The sequence below is a fragment of the Coturnix japonica genome, chromosome 1 (genome assembly GCF_054131305.1).
Source record: "Coturnix japonica strain WE chromosome 1, WE-NBRP24, whole genome shotgun sequence".
NCBI classification, from domain to species: domain Eukaryota; kingdom Metazoa; phylum Chordata; class Aves; order Galliformes; family Phasianidae; genus Coturnix; species Coturnix japonica.
In genome coordinates this window covers 175,124,878-175,151,647 of record NC_140663.1, presented here as the reverse complement: position 1 = coordinate 175,151,647, position 26,770 = coordinate 175,124,878, and the positions used below count along the sequence as shown (strand labels likewise).

Sequence of the window (26,770 nt, the reverse complement as noted above, 5' to 3'; positions counted from 1 at the left end):
AACATCTCACATCAGTGCATAGGGACTGCAAACTCTATGGCCAAAACCACAGCCACTCAGCACCCTCTGAGGTTTTTCCTCGCTCAGGACCTGAGAACTCTTCACCCTGCTTATTTTACTGACCATTCTCCCTTGCTGAATGTGCCGGAGAGAAACAATAAACACAGATCTGGCAGAACATGCATTTTTGGTCTGATATTGTTGAGTGGAAAAAGTGAAATGGGGCATTTCTTTGCACCCAACACAGATGATTTATGATAGATGTATTCCCCTATGAAGTTCACTGGTGGCAGCCACTTGGTTCATCCTGTCCGCTTGCATTTGATGGATTATTTCTACAGTATTATACAAACAGACTGAAGAGCTGGGGCTAACATTCTGTCTCAGTGGAACGTGAATGGGACTGCTCCAGTCTTTCTTCTGTTTCTAGTTAGCATCTTAAATCTCCTGACTTTGGAAAAACAGGGGCTATTCATCTTCCATGGAAAGTTAACAGGTAAGCAAAACGATATCCAGCACTTTTATCTTATTGTGAGGACAGTTTGGAATATCTGGGCTAAAACTTATCTTCCTTTAATAAAAAAAAAAAGCAAAGGAAGGCGTCTTTTGGTAAACACCACTTTTCAAAAAGGATGAAAATCGTTTTCTCCACTAAACTGTAAGCAAGCAGCGATTAAATGTGACAGGGCCTTGGGAAGGTGATGGAACACTGTAGTTCATTCCACGCTATTATTTTATGTTCTCCCTTGTGGGGGGGGGGAGGGATGCATATCCGATTAAAACTGGATGCAGTTATACAGGAGGGACAGCAGTGGTGCATCTATCATGGAGCAGGGTGGAAATCTTGGCTATGTGAGTGATGACTGCAGTTTCCTCGCGCACTTCATGAGTGCTTTGTGGTAGCAAAGATATTTGTGAACTTCCTTTGGGTGTAAGTGAAAAGAAACAGCTGCAATAGAGATGTGCAGATTAGCTTCTAATTGGGAATGAAAGGAAGGCTGTTTCTGAATGGGCGTTCTCTGAACAAAACAGGTTTCTCAGGGACATATTAAAGGACATACTATAATTTAATCATTCAAAAAAGGGAACAGCAGGCTTAAATAATGAAAACTGTTCCAAGCATTTATGCTTTAAGTCTTGGCAGAAAACTGCACAAGCAGACACCTCCATGCAGACAGGCAGGCACAAGAAAGCGCCACCAGTTTTCTAGCACTTTGGCTAAGCTCATATTTGCTGTACAGTGTACAGATACACAATCCCAGCATGTTGGCTACAAGATCTGCCGCCTTTATCCCAATCACAGAGCAGCTGCTGTATTTCCTACAGTAAACAAGTAATAGCAGCTCCAAACTTGAGCGTATTTACAGATAGTCAATTGTACCATCTCTCACTTAACAGCAGGTAGAGACACAAATTAAAAGATAACATAAGCCTGTAGTTATATGATCTTCAGGACTTTGCGATGCTTTAATTTTGCTGCTGAAAACTAAAAGTGATTTTGCTTCAGGTCTTTTTTCTCTTGAAAGCCTTTTTGTCCATTTCTCAAGAAGTGTATCCAGAAATGTAGAAAGCAAAATTACTTAATGATGCACACACACGCTTTCACAAATAGGGATCTTATAGACTGTGAGAGCTGCAGAGCAACATAATGAGATGGGCAAGCAGATTTAACAGCTGTAGCAAAAAAAAAGCTGATCCTTTTCTCCTTTTCTCCCAAAATGTGAATTGTTTTTCATGCCTGAAAACTGGGAGCAGGAGCAGGACTGTGTTATTCTGCATTCATGCAGTACTTGGCTGGGGAAACCTCACCATCACGCTGTCACTCTAGGCCGGGGTCTGCAAGCTGTATGAACACTGTGGTGAGGTTACATGTGTCTGACCTCTGAAGTCAGTGGGGATACCTGCGTCAGTGTTTGATGCAGGGCAGACACCCTGTGTCATGACAACACCTATGGCATATTGAAAACTCCAGTTTGTTTTCAAGCTCTTGCATTAAAGGATTAAATCAAGACCTTAAAAAGAAGCGAAATATCTACAAAACTTTCTTGGCGTATGTATGTAAAATAATAGTATTTATGCAAAATAACATTAAAAACCCCCACAAATTAAAGAAACATCTGAAAAGTAAAGTGGCATCTAGTACGGCAGCTGTTCCATTGGCTAAAGGGTAATCTTTGTCACTGGAAATAATACTTTCCATTGTATTGCATTTCCATTGTGGTTCAGTTAATGTACTTGATGTACTTTTGATGCCTACATGACTGGAAAGACTCAGGATACCAAGCATATGTCTACTATAGGGTAAATCCAACAAATCGTTCAACAGATTATCTATGTATAATGGGATCTAAAAGCTCTGAATTACCAAAGGAATGCAGTCTATTTAGCTTACTGTATTTTCCTGACTCTTAAAGTGAATCCATTCAATGAACTTCACTCTGTTTGTGCTCCTTTCCTACCCTGACAAGTATGCCCTAATTGCATCATGCCACGTTGCAGCCTAACCAAAAGGAATAAAGACAGGTGAAAGAAACCCACTGTAACTTCTTCACTGAAGCACCCTGGTAACTTTAAATCATTCTTTGACAACCCTTCACTATTAATCATAGAATCGTAAAGGTTGGAAATAACCACTAAGATCATCAAGTCCAACTGTCAAATCATCACGATATGACAGTGAGGCTCTTTAAAACCCTTTATTCTACCTCTCTACTGTCTCTGATTATTTTGGTAGCATTTCCAGTAAGCTCTAATTTTGTGTACACCCACTTTGCCCCAGAATAACCTGACTGATAGGGACAAAATGAACTGAAGAGGAAAAGAAATTCTCCCCATCCTGTTGCTGGAGCACTTCCTTAGCTGCTAAGAATACTAACTTGCCTGGTGTGACTCAGGGCAATTAAGGTCTTTGTAAACTCCCAAAAGTTCTTCACTGTTGAGAAGAAACCCCAAAAAATGATGAAGATACATGCAGTATATTCTTGTACCAAAGCTGCTACATCACCTTAAAAGGTACTGTCAGAAAGCAAAGCATTAAATGAACCTGGCTTTTTCTCACCAACTGCAGAACTAATGAGAACAAACACGGCTTGTGAGCAACAAGTCTGCAAAATTCTGAGCATGCTTCTATTTATATTCTTAGATAAGATCATGGCTTGGAATTTCTTTTCACTTTGAGCACTGCAGGCATTAGTAAATCATGGTCACCAGAGATCTGATAAAAACCTCTGTCTTCAGCCCAAGGCTGAATTTAGTCTTAGATGGAAAGCTGCCTTGCTTTTCTGGCCCTTCTGATATGTACACACATATACGCTCATGCACATACACCGTTCCAATCCCTTACATTCAAATTAAATGGAATGTTATGGGAGATTTAGAACTGAGAACTCAGCTGGGGGAACCCTAGAAAGCATGAAGAGGCAAATGGACAAAGTTAGGTATTTTGTGCAGATGCAAGGACTTAGCTAAGATATCATTTAATGGAGCATAGAAGATATATGGGATAGAATTTAAATTCCAGGCAGTCCCTAAGCTACAGGCACAAAGCTACTATCTGGAAGAATGTCTTTTAAGTACAAGCACAGTCAGTGTAGCTATCAATGAATACCAGTGAAAAAACACTGGTCAAAAATGAAGCCCAGTAAAGGCCAACCTCTAGTTTCTATTCTATATCTTATTCTGTACGCTGTTACAAGTAATAATATTGATATTTCCCAATCCACACAAAACTCCATGTGGCATTTTATGAATGGCACCATGGGAACTGCTTCAGAGAATCATGACAATGATTTGTTTTGTTTTTAAGAGTTAAAGTTCACTGCGAGACCACGACAGTCCTTTCTCAGAAAAAGATATATGCTCTCTGTTTTCAGTCTGATTCCCACAGCTTTCTCTTGGCTTCCAAATCTCTGAAATAATCTGATTGTCACCAGCTGGGAAGGGCAAAGATTATAAATTGGAAGGTCAGACACGCATGATGCTTTCACATGATTGTGCTATAATGTCCTAATAGAAGTTTGAAAATGCAGCTTCCTTGCCATCTTCCAACAACAAACAGCAGGAGGAGCAAACCTCCTGGAAGCAAACAGCTCACGCTGGGGATAGATGAGCAAAACTCAAGGCGGTGTGGCTTCAGATGGAGACTGCAGAAGCTTGCGTATGGAAGTAATTGTCCTGCCAGCTTCTAAATCTAATTAGCAACTGAAAAAAACAAGTCATATCCTGAATAAATATTGTAAACATGCAGATCTCTGCTGAGAGAAGGATTGAGTGACATAATGAGACATGCTACTTGCAGACCCACACTGTCTCATTCTGGAGAACAGTCTTGTCTGAGGTACACAATTATTCCTTACCCCTGTTCATCCTACCTCAGTCGAGAGAAGTAAGATGTACAAAGGTGTTGCCAGGTTAATAGAGATGAGAGATGGAAGAAGTGACAGCAGGCAGGGAGGGCACTGTCCTCCTCTGCTCTGCCCTTGTGAGGCCCCATTTGGGGTAATACATCCTGGCCTGGGGCTCCAGGATGTTAGGTAGAAATTCTTTACTCAGAGGGCGGCGAGGCCCTGGCACTGCTGCCCAGAAAGCTGTGGGTGCCCCATACCTGGGGATGCCCAAGGCCAAGCTGGATGGGGCTCTGCAGTCTGGTGGGGGCAGCCAGCCCATGGCACGGGGTGGAACTGGATCAGCTTTAAATTCCCTTTCAACCTAAGCCATTCTATGAGTCTATGATTCAATGGTTTGGTAAGTATGAAACACATTTCTCCATGTGAAAAACTCTTCTGAAGTACTCTTTAAGGAGGCTTAATAACGAAAGAGGACACCAGATCCTTGTCTGGAGTGAACCAGCATGCACCACACTGTCTTACAGCTGCTGACAATTCTTTGGGATATTTGCTGCTTTCTCTGGGGGTATTTTTTTCTGGGATGAGTAATCTCACAGCTGGTAGATCTTAAGGTAAATTTGGCTGAAATATTTACCTTATTGCCTGCTTTCCCAGTGCAATCCCCACTTTCCCTGTGAGAAGCTATAAACTGGCATGATGCTGCCCATACCCACAATTAGATTTCACATTATACTATCTGTCACTGAACAATATCAATGAGCTCAGTAGGAAATTGCTAATTGTTACCATTCCCATGTTTTCAGGCTGGTAATAGCAGACAAATGCACCACGTGCTTGATATCACAAACTCATGGCAGCGGCAGAGCTCCCAGGATAATGGTCTGGCTTACCATTACCTACATGGATTAATGGGATCCATGTGAAATACAATAAACATATTAAGAAGACAGACAAATGGTTGGCCTCCTGATGGACTTCTTTTTTAGACACTTGCCCACGCTTGCCAGTCAGTGGCACAGGCACATTAATAGATACCCATCTTATTTATTTACTATGCAAGACCAAACTTAATAGCTTGTTTCTGTATCTTTGGGCCAGAGGCCAAGGCAGATGTTTGCCTGACACCAAATCCTATTAGAGGCTGCAGTAACACAATTGTGTGTTAAAGCTAAATATTTTATAGCCTACATTTGCCACCAAGCATCATCATTCCCTAGGCATTTAGAGGCAAGTATCTATTGGCAAAGAAAAAGTAGTTATCTGGCTGGCAATTGAAGACAGTATCTTTCCAGGGAGTTAATAAGCACCAGGACGGCTTTCTAAGAACTGATTAAATAACCATTCAGTGTGGTGTGGTTGTATGAATTCAAACATAACCACTTCCTTTGATAGCCTCAAGGAGCTGATCTGGGACTGGCACCATTTAGCAGCAAAAACATGGAGGAAAAGCACTACAGTAGAGAAACTGGACTTCAATGAATTGGTGTTAATAGCAGTCTCTGGAACAGAGGTTCAAAGAATAAGAAACTTTTTTTGACGATGAGAATGCAAAATATGAAAAGTGAGATGAGAATAAAAGAGAAGGGTTGTTTGTTTTTTTAATTTATGTATTATTTATGCTGTTTGGCCCCTTCATTGAGTAGTCTAATCCCCCTCTGCACGAGTAATGGCCCCAAAACGTTTTGTTTTGTGCTGGTGACAAAATAAATGAAGCCTGCAGGAAGTTGCTGTATCTACAAAATAAAAGCCTTTCCTTATAACCTTCCATCCTTATGTGGATGCACTGATTTTATAAAAGTAAGTAGATAAAAAATAATTTGAAATAAAATTACTTCTGAACAAATATTTAGAGAATTGTTGACCATATCAAATAAATATATACAGGAAGAAACAGTTCCACTGGCCTATTCTTTGACTTGCCATGTTCCCCCAGCTAAGGAAGATGCGTTGCAATGCAGGTGGAGTAGGGCAGCAGGTAATTAGACCCTTCGGCTCCTATCTAACCTTGAAATCCCCTGTGTGAGCCTCAGCAGTGCAAAGGGGCCATGAGGAGAGCACAGCATCCCTCTCACAGTGCAATGAATTACATCTCATGGGAGGGCGAAGGACTCTGCATCGCTTCACCTTACCCTGTGCTGCTGCACCAGCTCAGATTTAGCAAGCCACACTCTATATTGCTCAAGACCCAGCGCTTGTCCAGGATAAAGCTGTCACCTGCAAGCTCACTGCAATAACGTCTCTCCTTCACAAAAATGCCCCCTGTCACTGCCCTGACTGTATTAGCAGTAATTTGAATAGGAACTCAGGCAGTATAACACGAAAGGCAAAGAAGATTCTGAAGCTCTGTGAACGCAAGCTAGCATTTAATTTACTTCCCAGTTGCAGAGCTTGCAGCCTTGTTTATTTTTCAAAGAAATGATGCTACTCAATTGGATTTCACTGCAGGGTAGGTAGGATTCTAAGCCCAGAGAACTGTCACCTGCTCTTGTAATCGTGATAACAATGCCAAGAGAGACGTGGAGGTGAGAGGGGATAAAACACGCTTCAGGTATCTGAAATATCAGGCTTGACATTTTGAGCCAAATAAAAAAAAATAATAATAATAAAGAAGAAAAAAAATAAGGCTCTGAAAACAAAGGAAATGTGAAAATGCTGGGTCCGGCGTGCTCTTGCTTCACCTCTTCCTTTCCAAACAGAAACGTGCAAGGACCGATTCCTTCTTACGGCACATCCTCACCTGCTGAGATTTCGATTTTTTCACTTCATTTGTGTTTTATAGGGCTTTTATATTTCTAGCTCAAGTAATCCACACCTGGCAGCCAGGGATGTGATAGTCTTGACAGCATCATGGAAACTCACTCATTAATTTTGAGTGCTCTTTCACAGTTTCCTCTTCTGTAGGGCACCCAGCGCGATGCTGATACTGCTAATGCCACTTGATGTTGTGCCAGGTTTTGACTATTTTTGCTTTTCCTGAAGGCTGGGAGGTCTGTTTTAATTAAAGATCCATGCAGATAACCCTGTTTTGCTCTAATATCCCAATGGAACTCTAACCTTCACATGGAGGTATCAGGATGCTAAATGAGGCGAAGGGCAACAGGCAGGTAGTGCTTTTACTCAGCTCCTTAAGTCAATCCAGGCTCTGGAAGGTCAGAGTGAAGCACAATAATCACAGTATTCAATAGCACGTTATTCTCCCCCTATCACTTAAAAAATAAAAAGCCATTTCCAACAGCAGGTACCATACATCTCCATCAGAGCAGAGTGTAAACCTCACCAGCAGTGCCTCTAGAGTCCGGATTGTTTTAAAAGGTGATGGTGAAGCACTAAAAGTTTGGCATTCAGCATCGCTTTGAATCGTTTACTGAAACCATCAAGATCTGCTGACTCTGCCAAATTTGACAGTACATCATGTGAGCACAGCTTCCCTTGAGATGTCTGCACTTCTGTTTCTATGGCCTGGCTTGAGACATCCATCCAGATACTCCAATGGCCCCGCCACAATAACATCAGTCCTTCTCACACTATTTCAGGCACATCCAACTCCAAACCCAGCTGCAAGTAGATTATTTTTGAACTTCTGTTCTGCAGAAAGTGGGACCGAGTGGGAATTGTGTGGGGAGTAAATAATGAGCAGAAAAAGCCTGCTTGCTTCAGAAGCCTATACCACATTTGGTCTGAATTTGGTTTCCCCTTGGAGAGAGAACTTTATCTCACTGGTTCATTCCTTTCTCTTACGGCTTCCTTTTTAAGAAATCTTTCCAGTGCAGAATGCCTTACAATATAAAGCTATCAGATGGTTGAAATCACAAGGTGTAATGGGATTTCAAAAGCACTTGGCCATCGCTCTATGTATACTACCATTTAAGTTAATGGTAAAATCTCCTTCACTGGGATCAGAATAAAGGCACCTTTTAAAAGAGCCTGCTAATGTATTTCTGCAGTTCATAGCGATACACAGAGAACACTGTTTTCTTCCCTGAGTATGTGAGCAATGCTAAAAGCACGAAAGGAGCAATGAAATAAAATTCTCACAGAATTGCCTACTGACTATACCAAGAATAAAAAAAAACAACCCTTTCTCTTTAATCACCTAAAATGTGTCACAGGTTAGAAGTCAGTTGGTGGAAAATGCCAATGGATGATTTTAAGAGAAACTAGCCCTTGGACTGAAGCTGTCATCTTCCTCCTTCTAAGATGCACCTTAAAAGAATGGTAACTTCAGTGCCTTCTACATACGACAAGGCTGTGGAAATCCAGAAAGAACCGTATGAAAGCTCCTTTTCTTCCCTGCTTTTCTTCTTTGCAGCTGGAATATTTTTAAACCTGAATTTCGCTCCAGTAAGTGAAACTCTCATATCCCCAATTTGCCCAAGGGAATGCAAAAAAATAAAAAAATAAAAAAATAAATTATTTTTGGTCCTTCCTACCCTCATAAATTGTTACAAATGAATACAGGAAACAACAATTATTCAGCCTTCAGGGTTCAACTTCTGGAGCTGCACTAGCAAGCTGGAAGTTACTTTGCGTTCAGTACATTAGAATTTCTGCTATTGCAGCTTGGGGCAAGGCTAAAGCTGGCCTTGAGTTTAATTTTAAACGATGTTGTATGTTGGTGTACTGTAGGGAAAAGAATGCAAACCAGTCTTGCATACACACAAAAAGGACCTCAGATGTGAAAACATTTGGTCAAAACAAATGCCCCCAAACCATGGCAATATTATCATTTTGAGTGCTGCGAAGACTAAGTTTCATTTCATATGAAGTCTTTAGCAAATGCATCCATCCTGAAAAACAGGGGTGCACTGTGTGGAATGGCTGACATGAGAGGTTCAAGCATGCTGTAGACAGGTGCTATGAGCACAACTTCAAGTGTGACACCCAGTGTTACAGAAGGGCTTGAGTGTCTCCCCGGCCTTTTGTCAGATCAGCCCCTTAACAAAGAATCATAGAATCATTAAGGTTGGAGAAGACCACTAAGATCATCCAGTCCAATCATCAACCCACCCCACCATGCCCACTGACTATGTCTCTCAGTGCCACATCTCCACAGCTCTTGAACACCTCCCAGGGACAGCGACTCCACCACCTCCTGTGCAGCCTGTTCCACTGTATCACCACTCTTTCTGAGAAGAAATTTGTCCTAACATTCAACCTGAATCTCCTCCAACACAATTTAAAGTCATTATCTCTCATCCTTTCACTGTTACCTGGGAGAGAGGCCAAGCCCCACTTCATCAAAACCTCCTTTCAGAAAGCTATAGAAAGTGACAAGGTCTCCTCTGAGCCTCTTTATCTCCAGACTGAATAATCCCAGTTCCCTCAGCCATTCCCTTTGAGACCTGTGCTCCAGACCCCTCACAGCTCCTTTGCACTTACTCTTGTTGAAGCTCATCCCATAGACCTCAGGCCAGCAACTCAGCCTGTGAAGGTCCCTCTGCAGAGCCCTCCTACCCTCAAATGGGTCAACAGTTACTCCCAGCTTGGTGTCATCTACATATTCCCTGAGGGTACACTCAATCCCCATGTCCGGATCATGAATAAAGATAATAAACAGGGTCAGTCCCAATCCTGACCCCACAGAGATGCCCTTCCATTACAAGTTTGCACTCAGGTAAATGCCAAAGAGAAAGCAGAATGCACAGCTCTGTTCCAGCCTGTAGCTGACTTGCTACACAAACCTGGTCAAGGCATATTCCCTTGCAGAGCCCCCAGCCAGCCTCTGAGCCAGAAATCAGTTTAACCTAATTTATTTAACTCTCTTTCTGAGACTGTTGTAGCACTTAGATAAAGAAAGCAGCCACACATCTAATACACAGAGCAGCTGTTATCATTTTAAAAGTCAACATATGCCAGGAGTTACTGCACAGACCATGTCCGCATCCCCCCTGGCCTCCGTGTGAAAAGGGAGATTGGTGGCTCCTGAGGTGCCGAGGTTGTTGGCTGCTGTTCTCTCATGTGGTCAATTAAATGTGTGCACGTAAATACAGTTAAATACAGCCTTTGGAAAACGAAGTCTTAAAATAGCCTGTTGGAGCACAGAAAGGGTTCTCGCTTTGTTTGCCAAAAGTGGACGTGTAACTCCCACAACTTATTACTGTGCTTTAGCAGGGGAGCGTTCATGGAAAGAAAAGCCTGCACAGAGCTGCCCCAGCAGCTCAGGAATATAAGGCAGGGATAAAACAAGCTCTGCTTGCGTTAGCATACAGTGTGGGGTGCATGGAAAGAGCTATATACAAAAGTGCAAAAACAAAACCCATATGCACTGCTTTGCATGTTTCTCCAGAAACCCTCTGGTACCTCTGTATGCTGTGTTGTTAAGGCAGAATTCTGCTGATCTGAAAAAAGGAATGAAAAAAAGGGACAGAAATAACAGAAAGAAAGGAAAAGGCTTTAACTTCAGTATTAAGTAAACCATTCCCTGACCCTAAAACTGAAGTAATTACCCCAATCAATAAACCTTTTGTACAAGCTCTGTTGGATCAAGAGAACTTGCTGCCTGGAAACAGCACCCTGCAAACAGCAAGTGCAAAGCTACCACCAGCCCATCTAAATACACACGTAGGAAAAGCTTTTCAAAATGACGGATCTACTTATGGTTTGGTTTTTTTCCCCCCTATTAAATTGAAGCACAACCAAAGCCAGCTAAAACCTGATCACTGGGGATGTCCTGACACCTAACTTCTACTGAAGCGAATGCTTATTGGCACTCAAACAACTTTTCACAAACACGGTTTCATCTCCTCTGTACAACAATATAAATCATAGAATCAGAGTCACCAAGGTTGGAAAAGACCTCCAAGATCATCCAGTCCATCCATGTGTCTGCTTCTGTCTCCATTTTTTCCCATCCAAAATTATCACTTGTAGTCATTTAGCCCTATTGAAAGAGGAGCGTACCTATACAAACTAAGCCAGAACAAAACAACAAGCAAAAGCTGAAGTCTAATGTCAAATGAATGACTCCATCCCTGCTTTAATTTAAACAACTTCACACACTACAAATTTATGCTGCTGGCTTTTTCTTGCAGGGCATCAATGAAGAAATATGCCATGCTAGGAAAGAGCAGTGGTGGAAGATTTCACAGCCAAGTATCTGACCTTTACAGGCTTCTTATTATTTAATTATCTTTGAGATGTGTCCCTAATTTCTCCTTTATTAGAGATGCCTACAGTCTTGAACAGCAGAATCCTGAAATAATAATTTTGCCTGCCATTAAGGCTTGGGAAGCAGGATAATTATGTAAGAATTGTTTTAGACACTTGCAGAGAGGAAAAGGTCACCACAAATAATATCTGGATTTGAAATGAATAGTCTGACTCTGCGTTCCCTATAAGTGCTGTGGCTCTTCTGTAGGGCAATAAAACCCAGTGCTGGGACACACTCCTGCTTTGGGCTCCCTTCAGTGGGAAATGAGACTGTTATCAATTTTGGGGATAGACACACACTTAGGGCACACTAATAAAGTTATCAGCTGCTGAAACTTTAAGGGCTTTGTCACTATCATCTAAAACCATTGCCACTGTTTTACTGAGAATAGCAAACAAAAACCTCTGTCCATGGGGCTTATAAACTAATGTGAAAGGCTTCCCCACCCCGCAGCCCTTCTGCTATTTCCAGATCCATGCTCAGGCTACAAGGCATCTTTTATTTAGCTCTATAAAGATTAGTTCCACACATACGCCTGGATAAAAAAGTAATGTCTCTAATCACACTACTTCACTTGTTTGCAGAGGGTATCTCCTACAAAGATCAGAGTTCATTCACTTCCATGTCTGAAAGACAAAGTCTTACCTACCAGGCTGGGCTGGGTTTGACACTGATGGTGTTGGCAGCCTGCTGTCTTCTTGCCATCATTCTGCACGGACTAACTTCCCTCTCACCAAAGGACCTTGTCCTGTGGCCAAGTGGAAGACTGGCCATAGAGTCATAGAATCATTAAGGTTCGAAAAGTCTACTAAGATCATTTAATCCAATAATCAACACATCACCATCATGCCCACTAACCATGACCCTCAGTGCCACATCTCCACAGTTCTTGATCAGCCCCAGAGATGGTGACTCCACAACTTCCCTGGGCAAATGGCTGGAAGCTATCTGTGGATATACCACGGAATCATAGAATTGTAGAATATCCCAAGTTGGAAAAGACCCACAAGGATCATCAAGTCCAGCTTATGTCTAAATGTAAGCTTTCATTCCAGCAGAACTACCATTCATAAGACCAAACTCACAAAGAAAAAAATAACGAGAGTCACAGCCTATCAGCGTCTCATAAACATCCTTATTGCCTTCTAGCTGAATTGAGTGCGTGCTTACTGTGCTACCTGAGATCTACAAACTTTACCAAGTTCAGAAAAGCTTAGCAAAAGTTTCAAAGGTGGGCAATAAGAAAGAAAGGGACAAACTCCTGAGCAGGGTCTATTGTGACAGAACAAAGGGACATGGCTTCAAATTAAAAGTGTGAAGATTTAGATTGGATATAAGGAAAAAGTTTTACAATAAGAGTGATGAGGCAGCAGAACAGGAATCACAGAGAGGTGGTGAATACCCTCTCCCAGGAGACAGGGAGAGGGACAGGCTGGACAGGGCTTTAAGCACCTGATTGAACTATAGGTTTCCCTGTTCACTGCAGGGGAGTCAGATTAGATGGCCTTTAAAGGTCCTTTCCAACACGAGTGACTCTATGATTCCATGAAAAGCTAACTGAAGACAAAGAGCAAAAAAAAAAAAAGCATCAAAAAAGGATGCTGGCAACAAGACTCATCAAAAAAGGCACTGACCATCTCATGGAGCATCTGTCAAGCAAGGGCTTGTAATAGGACACAGAGAGCTGAAGGCAAAAAGCTATTTGCAGAGCATGCAAAGCTCTGCTGTTGTGTTACAAGGGAGAGATCAATAACATCAAAAGTGAAGTTGTGATTTTCCTCCCTGCCAAGGCTCTCATATGTCACTTCATTTTTTATTTTTTTTTTCAGTGCAAAACAAGCAGAAGGAAAGAGCTTTGAGTTGGGGAAGGCACAAGTTATTAACCGTCTGTAGAGGGCTATCACAAGGTGCTGTGTGGAACAGGGGATGGGGCAAGGTGACCATGAGATGTGATGACCATATTCACACAGCAGGTGAGAACAACATCACTGCTAACCAAGCACCTCTATGGAGCAGCTGAAGTTCCATTTACAGGTAAACGGTCCTGATTTGGCCAAGTACTTGCTCAATTTGCCATGTGCTTTGATGGACATACTTGCAAGACATGTTCAGAAGAGGGTGACTGGGACGTGACATCTGCTCTTCCTGAAGACCTAACTGTACCTGAGGAGGTTAAGTAAGGAGGGAACTAGCTAAAGAAAAGCATAAGCCACAGTGGATCACACCCCAGGCCTGCACATTCTCCACAGTATTTACATGAGATCAATTTAGACTTTCCCAGATGTCAGCAAAGCAAGTATAAATACAGTGAATGGCTTTGAGACTTCAGTGGGTAATGCCCGGGAATCTGCTCCGAACTGGAAGTAGACAGAGTTTAAGTCAGCGAATGGGCAGAGAATGTAAGGGAAACAAACCTGAACGGGGTACTTTCAGAGCTGTTCTGGTCCCCTCTCCCACAACCTTGCCCTCTCAGGAGAGGATCCAGTCCCAGGCTTGCACCTTGTAATTCCTTTTCTCCTCCCTAAGCTTGGTCTTGCTGTGAGCCCACAGGTATCCTTCATGTGTGTGAGCTGTATGAGGGCTGTGATATTTTAGGCTATCGCAGGAAGGGAGCTTGCCCTTTGATGTGTATTGTAAAGCGCTGTATGTGCTGGCAGCCCCTTACAAATAACACTGCCAACTTGCTTGTGCTTTGATGGAGGAAAGTACTTACAGCAGCTTTCTTACAGTAGTGGAGGGGGCGGGAGGAACAACAGGGCTTATCCTAAACTTAAGCTCTGTCTCCTGCAGAAGATAAAAGCGAGACAAAACCTTGCATCCTACCACGGGTGCTGTACATGTGTTCCTGCTGCTCGTTGGGTGACACGATGGCAAACAGATGCTCACTTCTCAGACAGCTGATGCTGCTTCTCCTTTTGATTTCTCTGTGGCTGCACAGCCAAACCTGAGCTCAGCGGTAACAGCTGCTGGAAGACTTTCTTTCTCCAGCTCTGTAGATGTTCGCAGCCTCTCAGACATTTCTTTCGCCTCCTGAGCAGATTTAGGCCAATTCCCTGTTTCTGATGTGCTGATTCCAGCTGATTCCTCAGCCCACTATTTTGCTCTACTTACATCAGATTGCTGGGAATAAATCACCACTATCAGGGAATGAATCCACAAAGCACTTTGCAGGGAACTGTTTGTATTTAGGAATTTCAGGAAGTGCTTCCAATGTCATTTACAAAAAGGATTAATTTATTATTGAGAGATTTGGACTGTCCACAATGATCCTTGAGGATCCTTGAGGTCCCTTCCAATGCGGGCCATTCTGTGACTCTGTGATTCTCTCTATTGCTTTATAATGCCTTGCATTGTAATTTGGAGGAATGGGACATAAAAATGTTATCAAAAGCCGAAAACTTTTCTAGAATAACCTTATTACCCTCCACCTGAATTGCCTGTGCCCTGTATAAGCTGTGACAGGCGTTATATACTGCGTTCTCACTAGGTTCACAAGCAATGGCATGTAACAGGCACACATTTTGACACCACATAACTCCATAGCGATGATGGTTCCACATCCTTTTAGGAAACAGGCTCAACTGTCATCTCTTGCCCTTAAAATCAGAGCTAATGTTCCTGAGTGGATTTAGTTATAGCTATATCAGATTCCAAATCGCTTCACCATTTATGAAATTAAATGTGCTATCAGACTGGGAATACACATGCTTTTCTCCATTTTTCTCTGGTTTTCAATAGGATAATGGAAGACCCAATCATTCCAGACCAGCACTGCACAGTAATTGATATCATCAAGCAGAGCCTGTGGTGATTTTACTGGCTCTGAAGGGTTCGGTCTGTTAGAACAGAGCAGATAAACTTGGAAAATCAGCATCCTTTCTATTCAACATAGCATTACTGAAGTGAAAGCTGCTGTCCTTGACTCAGGCGAGTCTTTGCTCACAGTGGAGGAATGACTGTACAGTCTGGCGCTATGCACTTATCATTCTGATTCCCATTATCAATTCTGTGCTTTCTCCTATTATTCATGATTATTAATTAATGCTTAATGCATTTTCCCAGCAGTTCTATCACCCTCGCAGCATCTCTGGGGAAATGTCACTCCTCATGGAGAGCAGCTGAAGCGTGAACTTAGGTTGGGTCACAATTAGAACATCAATCAGAGCCCAGGACTTCCAGGCTGCTGGTCCTCTTTTCACATCACTGGATCCTTCTTCTTCCTGCATCCCAGTCATACCTTTCAAACACACTCACTCTGCAAGCGCTATGGCTGCACAATAATAAAGGGAGATTTTTCTATGTGCTCCTGTCACAGAAATCAAACGAAATGGCAGCATGCCTCTGACAGCCAACACAGCTCTGCATGCTCCTCACCCCACACAGATTGAAGGGTTCTCATCAGGTGTGCCTTGATATATTTGCTTGGCACTGCCACTTTACACCCTGGTTCATAAACACGGTGTCAGGTTGTTGTATCCTCTTTACTTTGGCACCAGCAAAAATCCTAATACTACCGTACACCAGTATGGATAGACTTAAAACACAGCAGCTTTGTCTTGGCAGACTTCATGAATACACTGGAAAGGCTCTGAAGCAGTACAGCAACACAACACCTGCCCTGACTTCTTTTAAGCAAGCTGCTGAAATCTAAGTTAAGGAGGAAGGCACTAAACTGTTAAGGATATTAGGTTAATTATGATCATATAGGATAATAATTTAGGATAATAATTAGGATAACTTAGGTTAGATGTAAGGTGAAAATTCTTTACTCAGAGGGTGGTGAGGCCGTGGCACTGCTTCCCAGAGAGCTGTGGGTGCACCATCCCTGGAGGTGCCCAAGGCCAAGCTGGATGGAGCCCTGGGCAGCCTGAGCTGGTGGGGGGCAGCCAGCCCAGGGTAAGGGGTGGGACTGGATGGGCTTTAGGGTCCCTTCCAAACTAAGATATTCAGCGACTCCACAATTTTTATCATATTTCTATAAATGCTGAACAAATTTGGCCAAATTCTACTCAAGAAGGCTCTTCTTTATCTAATTATTCTACTCATTTCAAAATGAGTGGGTTTTCTTGTAAACAGCTTTTCCTGTGCACAATAGCTCTGTATTGCTATACAGCTGCCAAACAATTCCCACGTATGTAGCAAGGCTCTATTGCTTAGCCCAAAAAATAATATGCACTTCCTTGTGCCAAAAGACAGAATGATTTAAGGGCAACAGGGAATCTATCATGGACTGTTCTGCTTATCACATGGTCACAAAGGTAGGGCAGAGTGTAAACAAAACAATATTGCCTTAAAGACAATCTGACATGCTTCTTACCCACACTGCTTCCCCACTGCTCAAAGACAGGTTAAGGATGTTTTGCCTTTTTTTTCCCCTATGTTAGTGCAATGAGGCAGGGAGAGAAGTCTGTCTGGAAGCTCATTTCGTATCACTTTGAAAACAAACATGTAGTGGCTGTGCTTTAAAAATGTTTTCTTCTGTGAAAACTGTACTCATTTCCTGAGCTGGGGAATTTCAAACTAGGAAAATTCTTAGAGAAGGAAAAAAAGTTATGCACAGAAGGGTATCTAGAGGCTGCTCCAGGCAGAAGGTGGAGAATAGAGGTCTCAGTTCCCAGCACTGCTGCAGTGAAGTAAATCTGCCCAGGGAAGTGATGGAATCACCATCCCTGGAGTGTTCAAGAACTGTGGACATGTGGCACTGAGGGACATGGGCAGTGGGCAGGGTTGGGATCAGACTTGGAGATCAGCCTTTCCCAATCCTAATGATTCCGTAACTATAATTGAAAGTAAATCCATACTCTACAGAGCAAGACTTCAGTTTCATAAACTAATGTGTAACTGTTTCTGCTGTTGCTTAACTAACTGCGAACAGCATAAAATGTGTAAAGTTCCAGCTTTTGAATTTAGCACAGCAGTGCTTCCACTTCTGCATTAGGTAAACTTTAGCATTTAAAGTGAATATTGGGATCTTAATGATGGCTTTAATAAGGCCTAAACTTTTAATTAACCTGCCAAGACAAATTACAGCCCACAGCTCTTAGGCAACTATTGCAGACAGCTGAGACTCAACACCAATACTTCTTTGGGGAGAGGGATTAATGGCAGCTTTGGACCGAGTCTGCTTTTCTTTAGCAAAGAAAAAAAAAATCCATTAAATAATCACTGTGGCTGGAAGAAAGCTGAGTGCGAGTTTTATGGAGCAATCTTTAAATTACAACCAAACGAATTTGGGGATATGAAAAGGTTCAGATTTAAAATTAAATACTACTGAGTCAGAAACTGTTTATGGAGTGAATATAAGAACACGTGGTGTGCCCAAGCCCACAAACAGCCTGCAGGCAGCATCCTTCCTGCAATGGACATCAGCTCATCAGGGGACTTATTGCCAGAGCAGCCCAGAAGATCATTAGTCTGTATTTCTTAAGAAATCTGAGATTCTTTCCATTAGCAAGGAGAAACAGAGATTCCTGGTGTTGTGGTTCCTATGACCAAGCCGTGCAGTGCTCTTTGCTGGTTTTAACCTCAGTGCTCTCTGCCTCATCTCCTACTGCAGTGATGTGGATAGTGCTTAAAGGCAGGGCTGTCAGCAAAACTGCTGCATGGTGCTGCTCCGTGCTCTTCAATCATCCCTCTACCTCTGCTCCAGGAAGAACAAATTAAAATAATAATAATAATAAAGCTAAATAAAAAATAAGATCAAAGGAAAAGTAAAGCAGGGAATTTCAAGCTTGTAATCCAACTCTGGCACCGGGTGGAATCTCGTTCCAGATATAGTTATTAAAAAGGCATACAAAATACTTACCTGCTATTTAGGGCCTAACAGCACTCAGACAGTTGCTATAAACATCCTTTACAAACATTTGGTCCAAAACCACACAAAGCTACCATGCAATTTGAGTATGGGCATTAACACCTGGCCTGAAGGCAGACAGTTTGGGAATAAGACAGGAAATGCTTACCAATGGCAGTGGTAAGGAAAGAAACCACCTCCGACTCCTTGCCATCATTGTAGAAGGCCAAATGCCATATGCCTGAATCCAAGTACTGGATAAACCCTGTCTCGTGGCTGGACAAGGGCACAAAGGTTCTGTGTTGCCGCTGAGGTCCCTCCAAACCTCTCGCCTCCTGGGTCAGAAGACGTCTTCCATCGAGGAGCTCGACAAAGTCAAACTGAAATACAAGAAGGAGAGATGTCTGTGTGCACTGCAGGCTTCCTCGAGCTGTTTCAGGAAGGAGACATATATATTGTGCATCAAATATTAGAAATGTACATATACAGACATACTGTAAGCAGTCTTTTCTCTGTTAGGGTCTATACAAGTTAGTAATGTTTCCAGATTACCTGCAAGGGAATGTGAACAAATTGCACAGTATGTATGATTGAGAAACTACTTAGAAGCTTATTAGTTGTAAGGGCATGTAGCAACAGGATGAGGGGAAATGGTTTTAAACTCAAAGAGGGTAGATTTAGATGAGATATCAGGACATCATTCTTCACTGTGAGGGTGCTGAGGCACTGGCACAGGTTGCCCAGAGAGGTTGTGGATGCCCCATGCCAGAGGTGTTCAAGGCCAGGTTGGATGGAGCTGTGAGCAACGTGGTCTAAGGGGAGGTGTCCCTGCCTCTAGCAGGAGGGCTGGAACTGAATGATCTTCATGGTCCCCTCCAACCCAAACCATTCTATGATTCTATGATTTTCTTTGTGTCTCGGTTAATAAGACAAAGACAGAAATAAGTTACCTGGCCTAAATGGATTGTTTGACAGAACTGATTTCGATTATCAAGAGTGTAAGTCAGAAAAAGATTTTGTAAGTAAATTGTGGCATACATATTGCAGTATTTTCCTTAGTGAGAAAAGTTATTTTCCTTAAATCAGTATCTGAGGTGGTTAAAAGATCAAAGAAGATGAAAAACAGATAAAGTAAAGTAGAAAAAGTCCCATTTACTGGATAGAGAAATTTTCCTCAAAAGAACTTTTTTTTTTTCTATTCCCTCAAGGTAACTTCAGGTGAACAATCACTTCCATTTTGCCATTAGGATTATAACTGCCTTTTGTTCCCTATTTAAGTAACACTGCACTGACTTTCTGCCATAATTGTATTTTGTCTGACAATATATTAATGGGACAAGTCGGGTACAATCCTAGCAGGCATCACAGTTATTAAGTGAGCATTATCTAATCTGAGTCTTTTCTTCTGGTAGATGAATAGACCATTTTGTAGCAGAACTCAGCAGTCAGGGCACAGCCTCACTTCTCTGTTCCACAACTCCCCCTGCCTTTACCTCTCTCAATTGCTCTATCAGATAAACTCGTAATGTTTGGCAGGTGCAAGGAAAACAAAAACACCACCTGTTTTTGGACCAGCAAATGTTGCTGCACTAAATGTCTGCATGCGTTGTCTGAACCCATCAGCAGCATTTGGGCTCCTTATCCATGTTGACTTTAAACATGTGGTGTATTAGGTTGTCTGATACGGTCTTCAAAGTCCGCCAAGATAAGGACTTATTGAGGTTTTCTCCCTTCTGCAGTTATTGCTAATCTATTTCCAACACTTTCTTGAGACAAAAGCTATATATGACCTATCATGCAGATCAAATGACTGAATTTGGGTATTGAATGAGGGTATTTCTCATTGCTGTATTTCAATTAGTTATTTCGTTGTAATAAACAAGGCCTCACTTTACTTATGTTTTCTTACTCTATTTCTGCACGTGGGTCATTCAGATTTGGTGCTGCAGTATCTTTTAAGAAAGCAAACAAGGGGCATTCCATTTGGCTGTCCTTGAAGTTAGCTTTGTCAGAAACAAGAGCTGTTAGGCAGATGAATGATGTCTGAAAGCACACTAAAGGACATAACTGCATATGTAACAGGTAGAGTTCATCTCAAAGTGCTGGTATCACCGTGGTCGTTTGAATTAGTTTTCTAAAACTAATTCAGCAGTCAATGAAATTTGAGACACTTCTAGAGTGCAGTTTGCCTCATCCTGAAGTTGAAATCCAAGTAACATCCAGTATATTGTGCCCTAAGGCATTTATTTCTTGTTTGAGATGAAAACAACTTGCAGGCATCCAGCCGCAGTGAGTTGCTGTTGTTACATCCCAACCTGGGTTGTGCTTACCTGGGGCTCCCTGCCAAAAGTAAGCTTAATTCTATACATATTTGTAAGATGCTGCTTTGGATGTTGATGACTTTGCAAAGTTACTACGTTACTGGCTGTAAATGTCACAGATCACAAGTGGGTTATGTTTTATTATGTTTTAATAAATTCAGTGATTTTTTAATACACAACTGGAGTTATTGAAAGCAAGAAAATTGTAGATAAAATGCCATTTTAATCAATTCAAATTGTATAAATCGAAAAATGAATCCCACAAACTGTGATGGCCAATCCCTAAAATTTACCATTTAAAAATTGGCCTGGGTTGAAAAGAGTTCAAAAACTGATTTGATTTGGGAAAATTAAATTTAATAGACCACAAGAAAATTGTTTAACTTTTATTAGCGTTTGTTGAGAAGAGTTAGAAAAAGTACCTATATTTTTGCCTTCTACAAGCTCTATTTTTAACAGTACAAAAATGTAGAGGTTGCACTTTCTTCCTACTTTTAAGTGTTGGTGGTTGCTGATGACCACCAGGAGAAGATAGATGGTCACAGACACTGAAAGTTTGCCAAAGAGAATCATACAAAAACAGAATCGTTTGAGTTGGAAGGGACCCTTAAAGGCCATCTGGCCCAGCTCCCCTGCACTGAACAGGGGCACTCACAGCTCCATCAGGTGCTCAGAGCCCATCCAGCCTGACCTTGCGTGTCCCCAGGGATGGGGAACCACCACCTCTCTGTGCTGTCTGTGCCAGTGCCTGACCACCCTTATTGTGAAAAGCTTTTTCCTTATTCGCAGTCTAAAACTCTGGAAAAGTTTCATGTATTAGCAGGCAAAAATATGACTTCAAACATTTTGCCAAATATGTGCAAAGGCAACAACTCAAAGACCCTAAAAAAGAATGGGTTATGTACAGGTACGTATTACAGAAGACGGAAGAGGGATTATTTAAACAGAAGAAATATCTCCTTATCTAGTTCAGAAGAAAAGCTGATTGCCAGTTCAAATTTTACTACTGCCAACCCTTTATTACATTCTTCCACAGAGGAGACTATCAGTGCTTTAAGCACACTTATTGCTGAAGTCCTGTTTATGAAATTCCTGATAAAATTTGGAAATCTAAAACTCTTTGGTTGGTTTTACGGGGTGCAGCAGATACTCTGGATTATGCAAACGAAAAGATGAGATTTGTGTAATATGTTTTAACTGTGAAAGACCAGTCTCCAGTTTCAATACAGAAAACAAGTTAGCTGTTTAACGACTCCTAAGGCAAATAAGTTATGGTGTGATCGAATGCTAAGATTTAAACTTCATATAAAAATATACAGAAGGAGCACAACGTTTTAATCACGGAGGATTTTTAAAATAACAAATTTAGGAATAAGGACCATTTCAAAACCAAATTAAATATTAACTGCTGATATATCAATATTGTTTTAATATCCGCAGTTTCCTTAAGTTATTTCTTCAGGGTCTGGGGACCTGTTTCTAATACTCTACCACGACTCTTATTGTTCGAATAAAAAAGTCCATTTGGTAATTTTTGATGATGTTTTGGTCCAGATGCCAATTATTATTAGTAGTATTATTTGTATACTTGGCAGCACTTAATTGGTGCCTATTCAAATGCAGCACTTGCAAGGTCTTTGTAGAAATGCATTGCCTTCTCCAGCATGTAGTATGACCAACATGTACTACATCCCACTTCTAATGTCTCATTTTCATCTGAGGATTCAACTGATAAACAGCTACACTGTTTCAAATGGGAAAAGTCCCAACGCTGACAAATCATTTTGAACATCCCAACCAAAATGAGACTAAAGAACAAAATGCAGAGATGGCAACAGGACGAGGGAAAATGGCCTTAAGTTGTGCCAGGAGAGGTTTAGGTTGGATTTCAGGAAACCAGAAGGGTGGTTAGATTCTGGAATGGGCTCCCCAGGGAGGCTGCTGAGTCACCATCCCTGGATGTGTTTAAAATCTTTTGGTTGTGCTGCCCAGAAACGTGATGAGGGCTGTTAGGGTAGTATGGTTAGGTTTGGTTGGACTTGATGATCTTTAAGGTCTTTTCCAACCTGAGCAATTCTATGATTCCATGATTCTATGGTTGGTGTGAGTTTTTAATCATTTCAAATAGAACTAGAGCAAGGTGGAGTGACCCACTAAATTTAGGCAGTCTGCTTTAACTTCAGTACTCTTTAGCTGAGATTTAGGTGTGACATTTCACAATTGCTATTTAAACAATTGAAACCATTCATGTTGTAAGTCCTGTTCGACAGTAGATATTAATAATCATTACAAACAAGGAAAATCAGAGTTAATACAGAGTTCCACTCCACAACTGTTATTGTTGAGACCATGACTTTTTAATTTAAATAATATCAAATATTTAACTTCTAAATGCCCGAACCTCTCCCAAAAGAGAGACTGATCAAAAATGGGCAATAACAGCACTGTTGTGTCACTGAATTTATGACCTGCTGATCCTATTGAAATATTTTAATTCTGCAGAAAGGCATGCAGAGGAAGCGTGGATTTATGACACCTTTTTGACATAAATAAGTTGCAGGTGTGTTAATAAGTAGAAAATACCGTATTACCCAGAATAGTTGCAATAAAAATCTTTGTTTGCTCAAAAAGAAAATAAAGGGTGTTTCTATAAATTTTTAATAACGGTGTTGGTTGCTGGACTTTCAGTTTAGATTGGATAGCAAGGGTAAGTTACAAAATTACTATAAAGCTGGTAAAGCTTCGATAACCTGCTGATGCAAGTGGGAATATGATGTTTTGCACTGCCAAATAGAGTTATGTCCTAATGCATTAATCAATCTGGTTAAGAGCAGCTTAAAATCTGAGATGGAAACCAGAGAAACTAATTGACAAAATCCTTACTTAAGGGAATGGTTCTTCAGAGCATTTGCCAGAAAGTGATTTCTTGACACATTTTCTGTCTCAGTGTGCTAAGAAAAGCTACTAAAAAGACTAAAAGTCCCACAGAATAATATCTGTATCTTGATTCCTGCTTAAATAAGGCCATGGCTTCCTGCAAAACTCAATTCTCTTTGGTTATACACCAGTTACCTCAGGATAATCTGACAGCCAGCACGCATAATGTGAAGAGCTGGCTCAAGGCATTTCAGCACGGACAAGGAAAGGAGATCTTGCTCCCATGAGGGTGAGAGACTGGGGCCTTGCAGCTCTAATCATGATAGGAGAGGCACTGAAGAGAGCATGGAATATAGGGGCAAGAGAAGGTTCTTTCCCATGGATGGAGAGGGCAGTGGCTCATGCTGCTAGGACCAAGCAGCTGATAACATCAGCTTTTTACACAAACTAATATCTCTGGCTCTGTCTGTGCCTATGGTGCATCAGGCTAATGTATGTAAATATCTTGCAAGTGTCATTAGATTATCTTTCTCTGGATATATGATCAGATTTTTATATCACGCATGCATGCAGCAAATCCTTGAGAGATATAGCTGAAATAAAAGCACCATAAAAACATAAATTCTAAGACAAGTGTTGCTTGATTGAAATGAGGTCCCATTACCTGTGTATGTGATGGTGGAAGGCCTTTTCTGCCATAGATGCCAACCAGAGCAGCCTTTCCTAAAGACACATTGAATTTCAGATGCACTGGGTGGTCGATGAACACCTGAGATCTCCAAAAGATACCAGGAGGGATCTTCTGTGTGGCTCGTCTGCCAACATCAATTTCTCCAGAGTCTATAAAACTGTCGTCTGGAAAGAAACTACTGGGCTTTCCTGCCAAAATACAGGAACAAAAATCTTGGATTAGCCTTAGATCCTAGAAGTAATCCAATCATACTGGTATCTCTGACATTGATCTTGAGAAACAGACTATTAGTGTCCTGAGGTCTTCAGAGTACTGTGTGTGCCAATCCTTTTGATTATGAGAGGAGAACTGGAAGGGTTATTCTTGGCTTCAGTACTTGTTTTGTTTGAAAACATGAAACTGGGAAGAGTAACCTGGAGAAAAATGGCCTGCTGTTCAAATATTAACATCAGAGCTTGTGTAATTACATTACGTAAAAATAAATCATTTTACATTACAACGTAAATGAATGTAAGTTCACTGGTGGGGAAGTCATCATTACATTAGCGGAGCGAAGTGAAGAAATAGTGAAGTAGACATATGTCACAGAATAGAATGGCAATGCGGAGAAGAGCAGCATGAATGATGGCTAAATGGGGAAAGAAAAACATTTCTTTATTGAATTCATGTTTGACAGTGGTAACAATATTTTAAATATTAAAAAAAAAAAAAAAAAAAAGGACTGAGAAATATATTGACTATGAAACCAGAGAGGTTTTAGTTAGATTTCAGTACAGTCTGCAAAGTGTGTTATGATCCACCTTCCTTTAGCAGCTGAGCAAATGGAGGCAGCTGCTTCTCAAAGCACCCACAAAGTTGGAGAGCCTGGGATGACATACAGTATGTGTTGTTGTAACTTGTGGGAGACAGCATGGAGCTCAGCATCCCTAGAAGACAGCTGAGAAACTCCAGGTTAGACATCCATGCACTTACAATTCTCAGAATTGGTGGCTGCTTTGAAAATATCTCAACTGAAGGAAAGCCCAGGGAATGGGAGCAGGATGCAAAATAAAATCCCAGAGCACTGTCTGTTAGCTCCTTGCTATACCCAGTGGCCACATGGCTTTAAAAAAGAAGAAGTCAATTGCTCAGCAAAAAAGCCTTTATGTAAGGGCACTTAAAGAAAGATTGTGGCTTTGGTAAGGAGAAAACTGGCAAGGGCTAATCATTAACTTTTTAAGTCCAAATCAATGGGTTACCTCGTCATGGTGCCGTTACAGCTCACTACTCTGTGCTTCATATATCAAACAATTCTAACAAAATGAGAGCAAAACTTTTCAGGACTGTATATTATTTTGTAGAAAAATCATTTTGAGGGAATTTGGGGGAAACAAGAAACAAAAAATGAAAATGCCTTCTTCTATACATCATAAATTGAAGTAAAATCGCCTTAGAACTTACTGAAAAGATAGAACAACCTCTAATTTTATTGTTTCGAATCATAATAGTTCCTTTAAACATCAAACTTCTCTGTATACATCCCACTATAAACTCAATGGGAGAGACAGAGGCAAACTGCTAGCTGTCCCTCTAAAATCCATATCTAAATTATCTGCATACTGACAGTTAACAAAAGAAGCATCTGAAGGCATCTCTTTGTAGAAAGGAGATGTTTTGTTTTTTCCTAGTAAAGTTTTTATCAGAACTTTTGGTCCAAATAAGGCTAATCCTTGGTTATTGCACTAAAGTCAGCAACTGCTTATGTATGTTGTTGGAGTGGGAACTGATGGCATTTTTAATTTCTGTGCTATCTCATGGATGTAGTTTCATGCATAACAGCATAGTTTAGAAAGTGTACACTCATATAGAAAAAAAAAGCTACTGTTTATTTTATTAGATCCTCACTTATCATTGCTTATTACATTCAAGTAAAACCAAGGTGAAAAACCTGTCAACTTTCTATCCTTTTCCAATCAAAGTGCATATTAACAGGCAATCAGAAACAGCTTAGTTGGATGGCCATTCTTACAGTCTGTGCTGGTAGTGTACAACTGCACAATGAACATCAACTAGCTTGATTCTGAAGGGAATTCCTCTATGAAACAGATTGCAAATATTTGTTATACTAAAATTTACTTCTAGCTCAGTTAGGATTCAAGCAAATGATTCCCATGCCTTTGTGCAAAGATTCTTGTTTCAGTTCCATTAAAAAGCAGCTGAAGACATCACATGTTGGGTTTCAAATGGTAGATATATTTTTTTCTGATTACTACTGACATGCTTTATAGATTCACAGAAATTCAGGTGAAAATCTGAAGCATTTGATGTGTGCTCTGATTGTTCATTAATAAAGATGGCACACTAGAGTGAATCTGGGAAGGTGATTTAATTTAATCAATCAATGTTGCTATGCCAGAGAGAGCCTGGAGAGAATTATCACAGTGTGTATTCTGCCTGTACAGAAAGCCATACTTGCATTCTGTGCAAGCAAGAAAATGGCTTCTGTGATTGAAAGATAAATTCACAGAAATAACTGTTTGCACACACAGTTTCCTGTGTGTGAGGACAGCAGAACGTCTGCAGTATGACGGGCACCAAGCTGCCATGCTTTGC

At 41.2% G+C, this 26,770-nt stretch overlaps 1 protein-coding gene across 22 annotated transcripts in view; it reads right to left on the bottom strand.

Moving 5' to 3' along the window:
- TENM4 (teneurin transmembrane protein 4) overlaps positions 1-26,770 on the bottom strand; it is a 1,507,827-nt gene that overhangs the window by 156,287 nt on the left and 1,324,770 nt on the right. For all 22 annotated transcript variants that reach the window (XM_085509480.1, XM_032442260.2, XM_015852440.3 and 19 more), the window contains 2 exons: positions 24,152-24,366; positions 18,459-18,669 (listed from right to left, as the gene is read on the bottom strand). In XM_085509480.1, coding sequence (XP_085365606.1) covers positions 18,459-18,669; positions 24,152-24,366 — 426 coding nt within the window. The remainder of the gene's footprint in view (positions 1-18,458; positions 18,670-24,151; positions 24,367-26,770) is intronic.